Source organism: Pezoporus occidentalis, unplaced genomic scaffold, assembly GCF_034315485.1.
Source record: "Pezoporus occidentalis ecotype Australia unplaced genomic scaffold, CSIRO_AGI_Poc_V1 ctg116, whole genome shotgun sequence".
NCBI lineage: Eukaryota > Metazoa > Chordata > Aves > Psittaciformes > Psittacidae > Pezoporus > Pezoporus occidentalis.
Window position 1 is genome coordinate 1,114,803 of NW_026912951.1, and position 10,419 is coordinate 1,125,221.

Genomic DNA, 10,419 nt, shown 5'->3' on the forward strand with positions numbered 1-10,419 from the left:
GAAAGAACATCCAGTTCCACCCCCTGCCATGCGCAGGGACACCTTCCACTAGACCAGGGTGGGTGCTCAAAGCCCTATCTAGCCTGGCCTTGAACACTGCCAGGAATTGGACAGCCACAGCTTCCCTGGGCAACCTGTGACGGTGCCTCACCACCATCACAGTGAAGAATTTCTTCCCTACATTGAGTCTAAATCTCCCCTCTGTCAGTTTAGAACCATCCCCCCTTGTCCTGTCCCTACAAGCCCTTGTAAAAAGCCCCTCTCTGGATTCCTTGGAGTCTCCTTTAGGTACTGGAAGATTGTTACAAGGTCTTCCCGAAGCCTTCTGCAGGCTGAACAACCCCAGCTCTCTCAGCCTGTCTTCATAGAAGAGGAAGCAGGGGTATCTTACTTTTCTAATTGAAAAAGAACAGAACATGCTTAAACCAGGCTAAAGGTATAAAACTATTCCCGGAAGATACTGTTATTTTTTTCCAGCATGATCTTTCTGCCCATCATTGTGAAGTACCTTAGTACAGCCTGGATGTGAGAAAGAGATGAGAGGTTTCTAACCACACTAAATGGGATTTTTCACTGATTTTTGAATGAGATGAATTAACACATAGAGTGATCAAGACATAATTTAAAAACCCCGTAGTGTAGTAATGAAAATATCTCCATTCTTCATCAAAGACATTTGTCAAGACAAAATAGCAGGGGAAAGTTACAGGACCCTCGTCCTGTCAATTTTCATATCAAGCAGTCATTGCAAGAGATTACTTTTCTCTTTAGATGCACCATTTTTGGCACCATTATTCTTTCCTGATGTCTGTAGAAAAAAATAAATAAGAACTGGCAGCTGTCTGGCAGCACTCAGTCATTTATCCAAGGTGATATAAAGCACAGATGTGAACAGCACAGATGATTTATGAAAGCTTCAAGTGGGTACTGTAGCTTCAGGAGCTCCGTAACCTATAAATAATACAAATGAAGAGGACAGAAGGAGACAGGCAAATTAGAAACAGATGACTTCAGAAATAAATTGATTTTGTATTCAAGTGCCCCTGGTAGCAGCCAGCCTCACCAGGTTGCTGGAAGGAAGCAAAAATGAAAGAAAAGTTTCCTTATCCTGTTTCCCTACACTGTTTATAGCAAGACCAACAATCCACTCACAAACAATTCCCAAATTCATTCTCCAGATTTTAGAAGTTCAGGCTGGGAAATGAGCTGCATTTATATATGCATGTGAAGTTTACCGGCCCTAAGGTATGTTATATCAGCAACAGATTTCCATGCAGTGAACCCCTGGCCAAGAGCTGCATCCACAGTAAAAGCAGAGCAGACTTATGCAGCCTGGCCATGTGTCCCTGCAGAGAGCCTTGCGCCTGGCTGTGGAAGCTGCTGGGTTGATTTGCAGCAGTGATTTGGCAACCTCAGCACCGGAGGAAGCCTCGATGGTCAGTTTCTATCTGAAGCTATCACTGCTAATGGCATTTTTCTGCTCTGTCTAGTTTCATCACCTAACAAATATTTGGAAAATGACCAAAATCAGCTTGCACAGAAAAGTGATAGAGAGTACAATTTAAAACTTGTAACTTAAATGAAAGTAGACATGTAATAGCTGCTTAGACACTGCACTTCAAAGCCGAAAACTACTTCTCCTTGCTAACATTTGATGTTCTTTAACAGGGTGAATTATCTAAATAGTTTATGCTTTATTTAACAGAAATTTCCAGTAAACCTCATTCCATCACTCTGAGTTATGTCACTTCATGCCATGTGACATGAAGGCACTGATATAAGTTTGACAGGCAGTGGCAATACTGACATGTCAGTCTGAGAATTTATGACAAATTATATGCTACAGATATTTTTAAAACTACTGTGGATTGCCAAGAAAAAAAAGTCTTTAAAATGTGTAATTACACTGGGTATATCTTTAGATTTAAAACAAGATATTCACTTCACATAGTTACATTGATGCAATGTTCAGGCTGACACTTCATCAAAAAAAAATGAAAGGAAATTTATGTTGAAATATTCCAAGTAGCTCCAGTTATATATTATATAGCAAAGGAAAATGAGATGTGTCAATGTAATACTTTTGTAATTTTTTTAAACACTGTGTCATTAAGTAATACTGTTAGCATTTAATAATTTGAAATGATCAATCTCAAATACCAAGAGAGGAAAGAAAGGCCCCACCTGAATAGAGAATGACTTATGAAAACTCTATTGCAGCAAAGACTACAACATAAAAGAGGGAGGAGGGGGAAACTTTCACAAGAAGTGGTACTGATCTAAAGCATGTGTTTTTCTTTTTCTGGGTTTTGGGCTTTTTTTTTTTTTGTAATCTCATTTTTGTACAAATTACTTATAATTTCTTTGTAATCTCTGCACTTCAGTTAAAGCATGGTTAGATCAGTCATGTGTGAGCTTTCAAGCATCTATTTTATCTTCAAATTTCTTACCCCCGTAATGGAAGAAAAAGAGACTGAATGCCTAAGAACTAATCAAATTAGTGAAGCATAATCTTTTTTTTTTTTTCAAGGCAGAAGATTAGCTTATTAGAGGGGAAAAAAAAAATGAAAGGAAAAAAGTAAACTCTATGTGCTAATAGGACATAATTGTTCCATACATTAAAAGTACATTTATGTTGTAGAACACCAGAAAATTCTCTCTCAATATTGACCTAAATGCACCAGAATTCTGTTCGATTCTTCTTCAATAACTAATCATCCCAGAAATCAAATCCTCAAAACAGGCTCATGACGGAAATGAGTAGATCTGTTGCAGCTGGAGATGCTGTATTTATAGAATCTAGCTGAACTTCATGCCATAATGTTTTCATTTCAAGCCTTCTTCTTTCAGGTATATGAGTCTGATTTCGGCCCAGTGTTCACTAGAGAGATGGAGAGGTGTCACAGGCATGGCATCGGTTAGTACTGATAGCAGTATTTTCAATAGAAGGGCCTCCATGAACATCTTGGTTTTGACTACTGAACATTTTCCTGGTAATGCCAGATAATTTGACTGCTGAACAATTTCCTGCCGATGCTGTGTGCTACTAGAGCACTCCATGGCAGTTTACACTGTTGCCACCTGGTACATTATTATCCAGGGAATGTTTGCAGTAGATTATGGCACCAAGTTCTACCTACAAATTAATCACAAAGGCATAGTCCGATTAGAAGGATGCCTTCTGTTGGGAATTCTGAAATCAACTTAAACAGGAGCTGATTTAAGAGCGTACATAATTGCACACAGATGTTTGGCTTAGAGCTGCCCACCATCCCTACAGTCAGGAGAATATCCAAACTCTTCAGAATCTCAGAAAGTCAAGTCCATACTGCACAGAAAGCTGATTCTGCCTCTGTTCAGTGTAACCATGTATCAGTTTGTTGCTTTTTACATCAATCTTTAGTGACTTTAAAAGGGCAAGGAAAGAAGCAAAGCTATAGAGAGCCAAATCCATCTGGACAAAAAAATTCCACCTGGAAGGGCTCTCCTGCCAACTTTGAGGACAATGCTAAGTTCATGTTTTTTGTAGTTCTTAGCGTTTGCATTTATATAAACTAAAATACAGTTCGTCACAAAGAGAACTGTGGCCTTTTCCTGAATGTTAACACGCAGACAAAATAAAGCAGGGACAGAATAAGGCACTGTGGGAGCAAGGAGATGATGGAACAAAGCCTTCAGCTTCACTTAGGGGAGTTAGCAGTTGTGCTGAGAAGGCTCTCCAGCTTCCTGAGGGCTTCATATCAAAGCACATCTCCATAGCAGAGAGCCTGACTGTCTTGTATTGACCCACAGACCTGACGGCTAAATCCTGTGCAAACACATGGAAGGAGGTGTACACTCCGAGACATCCAAGCCCAGTGCCACAGACAGAACAGCAGCAGGGGAGAACATAGGGCAGGAAGAGATGATTTTATTCTCGCTGAGCTCATCTGAAAGCCATATCTCTGCTTCCTGTCTGTTACAAAGGCAACTCCTGGCAAAAAGAAAAAAATCAGTAAACAGCTTTACCAGTCGTGTTTGCAGACTATGAAGTGTTTAGCAGCTACTAGGTGTGGAAGGCCAGGGTTTTGAAGGTGTACGTCATACAAATGTTGGAGGCACACATGGTTTGGAGATCACTCTTCTGGCATTCATGCTTTTCTGCTCAACAGCCTTCATGCCACAGTTTTCATGAACTCTGAATTCTTAGTGTGTTTGGGGTAGAAGCCAATAAAACTTTTAGAGCTGAAAAGGGCCAGGCTTAACCATGAGTGTCACCTTTCTGACAGAACTTGACTGGCAACAAAAGGGCTGGACTTGCATTAAAATAAAACAAAACCTGCTTATAAAGCCTCACCTTGAGCCTCCACCCAGAAACCTGGGAAAAGTAAACCAAATTAATCAACTTCACCTGCTCAGTCAGTTAATTTTCCTCATCCATAAGCACAAATCAGTCAGCTTTAAAAGCACCAGTTTGGGAAATGAAAAAAGAACGAAGGAAAAACAAAACAGAAAAACAGTGTGACATATTAAGGACATATACATAGTGCTTGAAGTATAACTTTAAGCATTTTTGCAGTGGTCTCCTCTGCTGGATCCAGCCAGCTGCTTGCCTCGCTCACAGCAGGGCCTGCCCCACTGCTCCTCTAGATAAGCATTGCAGTACTATTGCTTGTAATTTCTCTTATTTCACCTTTTAGGTCAGAACATATATGGCAGTGGGAGCTAACAGTCTCTTTCTATACAGGAGGCTCTTCAACAGTTTCTTCTCTAAATTCCCAGAATTGTAGCAGTTTCTGCTTTGTGAGAGACTCTAAACAAAATCACTTCTTTTTTTTCTCTTCTTGCATATAACTTTTGCCCTCTGATGCTAGAAACTGTTACCTTGATCTCTCACCCTAAGTACTCCTAAGCATAGTTAATTAGTCCAGGCTTTAACCTGGTTTCAAGCAGCTTTCCACAATATGACTTTTGTTAAAATAAAATAAAGCAAATCATCTCTCCATCTTAGTAAATCAATGCATGTGAAATAAAGGTGGCTCACACCTGACCAAAGGTTCTTTCCATTCACTGCCTTTTTTTCTACAGGGGATAGTATCATCAGCAAGTTTCTTCTCTCGGGTCACCTTCTCTTCTGCACTGCTTTGGTAGAAGAACCATGACTTGTCAGCATGTCAGCAGCCAGACTTACAAAGGAAAAGCATCAGCATTTCATGTGTTTCACCCTGTAGCTCCACCACTGACACTTTTGCAGCCCCCTGCCAGGAATCACATATCCTGCAGACCAGAAGCACAGGCACTTGAAAGGGCTCACTAGTATTACAATTTGATATGATGGGTCTCCAACACGAGGCTCGCCAGACCATCCTATTCAAGCTAACTCAGTGGCTCACAAGTTTCACCTGACAACCATTATACTCACCTCCTTTGTTCTCTTTTCAACAGAGGGAGGTATCATAAAATACGTGGCAGATGTATTTATACAGTGATGAAAGTAGTGACTGCAATAGAACAGATTAGATGTATAACCTACATTTAGGCTCAGATAATTTTACTTGGTGAAAAAACACTACCTTCAAGAAATACATTTATCTAGATTACTGGTGATAGGCAAGATTTCATCATCCACTTGGTGTTTAACCTCCTGGTGGTCATGTCAGTAGGACCCACTGGTGTATTTCAGACCCTTTCACAGCTATTAAGTTTTTAAGAACCTCAAAATAAATGACAGTTGTTACTGGGAGAGAGTTGCCACTCTTTTTGCACTGGATAGGTTTCCATTTTTCCTTGATCAGACCTTTAATTGCTTGTGATGAGCCTCCAGATCTCACTGTCTGCTACTGCAGGGTTGAGGTTACCATTGAAAACAGTCATGGCCATGTGTTGGTGGGTGTCCTGTGGGCAGGGGGCTGCTGCCACATGTGGCTGACACCCCCAGCACCAAGACTGCTGTGCAGCAGAGCAGTGTGGCTCTGGGGACGAGCAGACTGGAACCAGTAAGGACCCAGTAATGCCTGATCTGGTACATGGCATCTGTTTCCAGTGGCTGTGCCTGCCAGGGCAATGCACAGGCAAGCGGCCAGTCCTGGGGAGAGGGCTCAGGGGATAGCACAGTGCAGGGGCAGTGTGGCTCTGCAGCAGGAGCTGCTGCCCGGCACCTGCCTCAGCCCATCTCCCGGCTCACCGCGTGACTGTCCCAGGGGCTGGCAGCACCCCAGCACACAGCGCCCTGCCTCTGGCTGGTGGGAGCGGGATCTCTCCCTGGCTCTTGGCATGTCTGGGGTGGAGGAGCTGGGCTCCCAGGAACCCGAAGGCGCTGGGACATGCATGGAGGATGTCCCCTCCATTAAGGAAATTGAGCAGCTCCTGAACACTGGGCGGCCCTCTTGCAATCATGTTGATGAAGTATGGCCTAATCTCTTCTTAGGAGACCTGTAAGTACAGCTTTACAGACATACCTCTGCCATACATTCTGTCTGTTAGTATGCCTCATAGGTGCAGCTTTAGACAGCTCATAGTTTTGCTAATTGCTATCATTTACACAGAAGACAGCACAGTTTCCGAGAGAAAATTATGACTAAGCTGGTACTTTCTTCTTGGTTAGCCCTCAGAAGCAATGCACCAACACTCCAGCAAATGGCTTGGGGGATGCAATCACAGCACTTTTCCTGCTCCGTGATTATCTCTGCGCACATCTCAATTTGTCTTTGTCTTTTCCTTAGAGTAACAGCTCAAAACAGATTTGTTCTCTGGAAGATGGGTGTGACCCATGTTTTAAATGCTGCCCATGGCACATCATACAGCCACGGAGGCCAGGACTTCTATGGAGAGACCATTGATTATTACGGTGTACCAGCCCATGACCTCCCAAGCTTTGACATAAGCCAGTTCTTTTTCTCTGCAGCACAATTTATCCACAACGCCTTGAACACACCAGGAGGTATGCAATTATTGTTGGTCTCATTTTCATGCAAGTTGGCAGTCTCTAGTAACAGGTCAGCTCCACAAGCTTGGTGGCAGACAAGTCACTACATGGTCTCCTGCCATCCTGCCAGCTGCTGGTCACCTGCATGTTGGGTGGCAGGAGGAGGGAGCGCTGGCTACATGGATGTAGCTCTAACTAGGTCTCAGAAAGCTGGTGTGAGAAAAGTGTATGAAAGAGACTGGGGCAGAAAGGGGAGGAGAGGAGAGGAGAGGAGAGGAGAGGAGAGGAGAGGAGAGGAGAGGAGAGGAGAGGAAAATATCTAGAAAGAAAGGCTGGTTCAAAAACGGAGAAGCAAAAACATGCATGTTGTAGATGCCCCATCCCTGGAGGTGTTCAAGGCCAGGCTGGATGCGACTTTAAGCAACCTGGTCTAGTGGAAGGTGTCCCTTCCCATGGCAGAGAGATTTGGAAATAGGTGATCTTTAATGTCCATTCTAACCCAAACCATTCTATGGTTCTCTCCATTTAAAATGGACACCCTCTTTTAAGACCCTCTTACGGCAACTGTATTTGTAAGAACAAATGAATAAAGAGACAGAAGTCCTGATTTTTACAGCCACCAACTACATGAAGAGGCTCATATGTTGCAGGTGAGCTTCTTGAATGAGCAGGGCCTGAAGGGCTGTGCCCCCAAGGAGAAGATTTACATTTACCTAAAGAGATTTATAGTGTGTTGCACAACAGACTGAGCTTCTTGGCACTGGTGCAGTATAATACTAATTAACATGTATTACATAAAAGAGCATTTCTTAGCATAAGCAAACTGGCATTAATGGAGCTGTCTCAGTGTGTGCCTTCAAAAGAGTATTATAGGGGCAGCTGATTGCCTTATTATGCAATGGTACTAGGCCAGTCTTTTTTCTTGGTGGCTAATGTGTTAGTGCCATCCTTTCAAGCCAGATTTTAGCATTCTTCTTCACCAAAGTAAGCGCTTGTGAAACCAATGGGTCTGATTTTTGTCTTGTTCACAACAGAACAACTTCATTACAATAGGATTTTATTTGATTTACCTCTGAGATCAGGCTGGAATCTCATGGCACTTCTCATGCAAGGAGTATAAAAATTGCAAATTAGACTTAATTGTTAGCAGTTCATGTGATCTATCAGAAGGGGAAGAAATATTGATACCATGTATGCAGTGTTACTCTGACCAAGCTGGAGAAGGCAGAAGGGGTTTGCTTTCCCTGTAAATTGAACTACATACACTGTACTGCTTGTCTTCTCTGGTTATATATGTATTTTATTCTTTTCTTAACCAGCTAAAGTTTTGGTCCATTGTGCAGTTGGAGTAAGCAGGTCAGCTTCCCTCGTCCTGGCATACCTCATGATAAATCACCACCTCCCGTTGGTTGAAGCCATCAAAACAGTGAAAGAACATCGATGGATTTCACCCAATCGTGGCTTTCTGAAACACCTGCAAAATTTGGATGTTCAGCTACGGCAAAAGAAGGACTGCTGAAAGGGCAAAACCATTTACATTCACTTCTCTGAATTTCAACCTTCATAGTCATTGTGCTTCCTGTGCTTGATGCATATTGAAAAAAATGAGGAAAATTATGCATCAAAGAAAAAAGTCAACAGAACTGTAAATTGATTCGTTCTGATAGCTCAGTTTCTCCAAAACCAGTACAGCCAAGATCAGCACCATAAGCACTGTGTGCTGCAGTGCCTAACACAGTGCAACCAGATGACTCCACTGGAGTGGTTAAGATGGCCAGAGTTTGGTCCTAGTTTGTGCTAGTGCCAGAGGCATGTTCAGTAATTGCATGTATCTGTACAGTATGCTTGCATGCCCTTTACTTTGGAGTATAACAGCCAGTTTCCTCCGTTTGGTTACAGTTCTTCTGTGCATGTTTTCATAAGAAAATCTTTTTGCATTTCAGGCCTGGTGATGTGGTGAGGAAAATTTCTTAAAAGCACAGGCATTGCTGTAGAAACATTGCTCTTTCACTGGCCTTCTAAATACTACAGAGTTACTACAGAAAGCTGAGACAGCCTGAAGACCCACAACAGCAGAATAAACTTCTGTGCAGCTCTCTGCAGTCTCTGGGTCAGCAAATCTGCAAACATTTCCTTGTGTAAATATGTTTTCAGCATGATAGTGGATATTATGCAGTATACTGAGGACATTTAAAAAAAAGATGTCAACTCTTCAAAGCGTTTTGTAAGCTCATTAGTTCACTATCCCTCACAATTATCCCAAATCAGTTCTGTGTAAGTGGCTTTGAATCATCCCTGATTTATCATCAGGTAGGAACTTTGCTTATGTCAGTGGCTAGGCTTAATTGATACTAATTAGTTTTAAGCTGTTTTGAGGATGTCACTTTTCCTATCACCAGGTAATTGGTACTTAAACCAATGTGATGGTTCATGCAGCAACAGCTGTATTTGAAATTCATGCTACTTACTACTCTGCCTGAAAATTAGCTTGTTACTTTGTGATGAACCATGAAGTGATAATCAAATCTATTTTTGCACTTTGCTACTGGTTTGATTTATTGATTAGCTGACCTTTTAAACCTTCCCTGCAAGATTAAATAAATACATTTATGCTTGTTTGCATTTGAAGCATCAGTTCTGATCGTTTTCCTCTCCCCTGAGAGAGACTTGCAAGGTTCTTTGAAAACTTAAATAGTGATAACTTGTGAGTTAAAACTCTTCCTTCCCAGGACCCCTATACTCCTTAATTCTTGGAGAGATTATAACATGAATACTGATACTGCCTAGCACATATAGGAATGTAGAATTCCCTCCCTATTTCAGTGTACACAAATGCTTTCCAAAGTAAGCAGATTTAAGATCCTTTCAGAGGTCTATTTGATGGTCCAGATTTTCCTAGATGCTGCCAAAGAGCTCCACTGATGAGAGAAAGAGAAGACAGTGTAGTGTAAAAAGATCAAATAGAAAATCACATTTAAAGCCCAACAGTGCTAAGACAATCTTTGTACCTCACAAAGCAGCAGAGTGGTGGAGGAGGGGGTGGGTTTGCTTTGAAGTTTTCCATTAGAGTTAATAGGGACTTATATGAGCTAATATTTCATTATAATTTATACTTTATTCACGTTACAGTAGGTTTTAGTCTGGAAACCCTTTCAAGACATGGCATTGAAAAATCTGAAATTCACTTGAGTGGAATAATGCATCTTAATGGCCTTAGGCTGGGCAAAATTAGACATGTGTGAGCAAGATTAATGGACCCCCCCACCAGGATTATGTTTTGCATGCCCCTGAACATCTGTCCCACAAAGCCACAGCTGTGAAAGCTGCTTCTGTTGTAAATTAGTACCTGCTCTCAGAGATACTGCTCATCCTGGGAGAGGATCGTTTCATCAGGAGAAGAGTACAAAGCGAAGCTGAGTCAATATAGCATCTATGCCACCAGTGACATGGTAGTGATCTTGTACAGCAAGACTTACCCCAGTGGAGGGAATCAATTAGTTAGAAACTCTTTTCAA

General features: G+C 41.9%; 1 protein-coding gene across 1 annotated transcript; it reads left to right on the forward strand.

The window, feature by feature from the left end:
• The first annotated feature begins 6,094 nt into the window (after positions 1-6,094).
• Positions 6,095-8,438, forward strand: DUSP13A (dual specificity phosphatase 13A). Its single transcript, XM_062639229.1, has 3 exons — positions 6,095-6,413; positions 6,702-6,919; positions 8,224-8,438. The coding sequence occupies exons 1-3, from the start codon at positions 6,253-6,255 to the stop codon at positions 8,421-8,423; spliced, it is 579 nt and encodes a 192-aa protein (XP_062495213.1). The 5' UTR covers positions 6,095-6,252; the 3' UTR covers positions 8,424-8,438.
• Positions 8,439-10,419: the final 1,981 nt, after the last annotated feature.

What these genes read in the sequence shown, in the direction of transcription:
- DUSP13A (XM_062639229.1), top strand. Translation starts at nt 6,253, where the DNA reads ATGTCTGGGGTGGAGGAGCTGGGCTCCCAGGAACCCGAAGGCGCTGGG. An exon ending in AATCTCTTCTTAGGAGACCT is followed by an intron (nt 6,414 to 6,701) that starts GTAAGTACAGCT and finishes TCTTTTCCTTAG; the next exon opens with AGTAACAGCTCAAAACAGAT. An exon ending in CGCCTTGAACACACCAGGAG is followed by an intron (nt 6,920 to 8,223) that starts GTATGCAATTAT and finishes TTTCTTAACCAG; the next exon opens with CTAAAGTTTTGGTCCATTGT.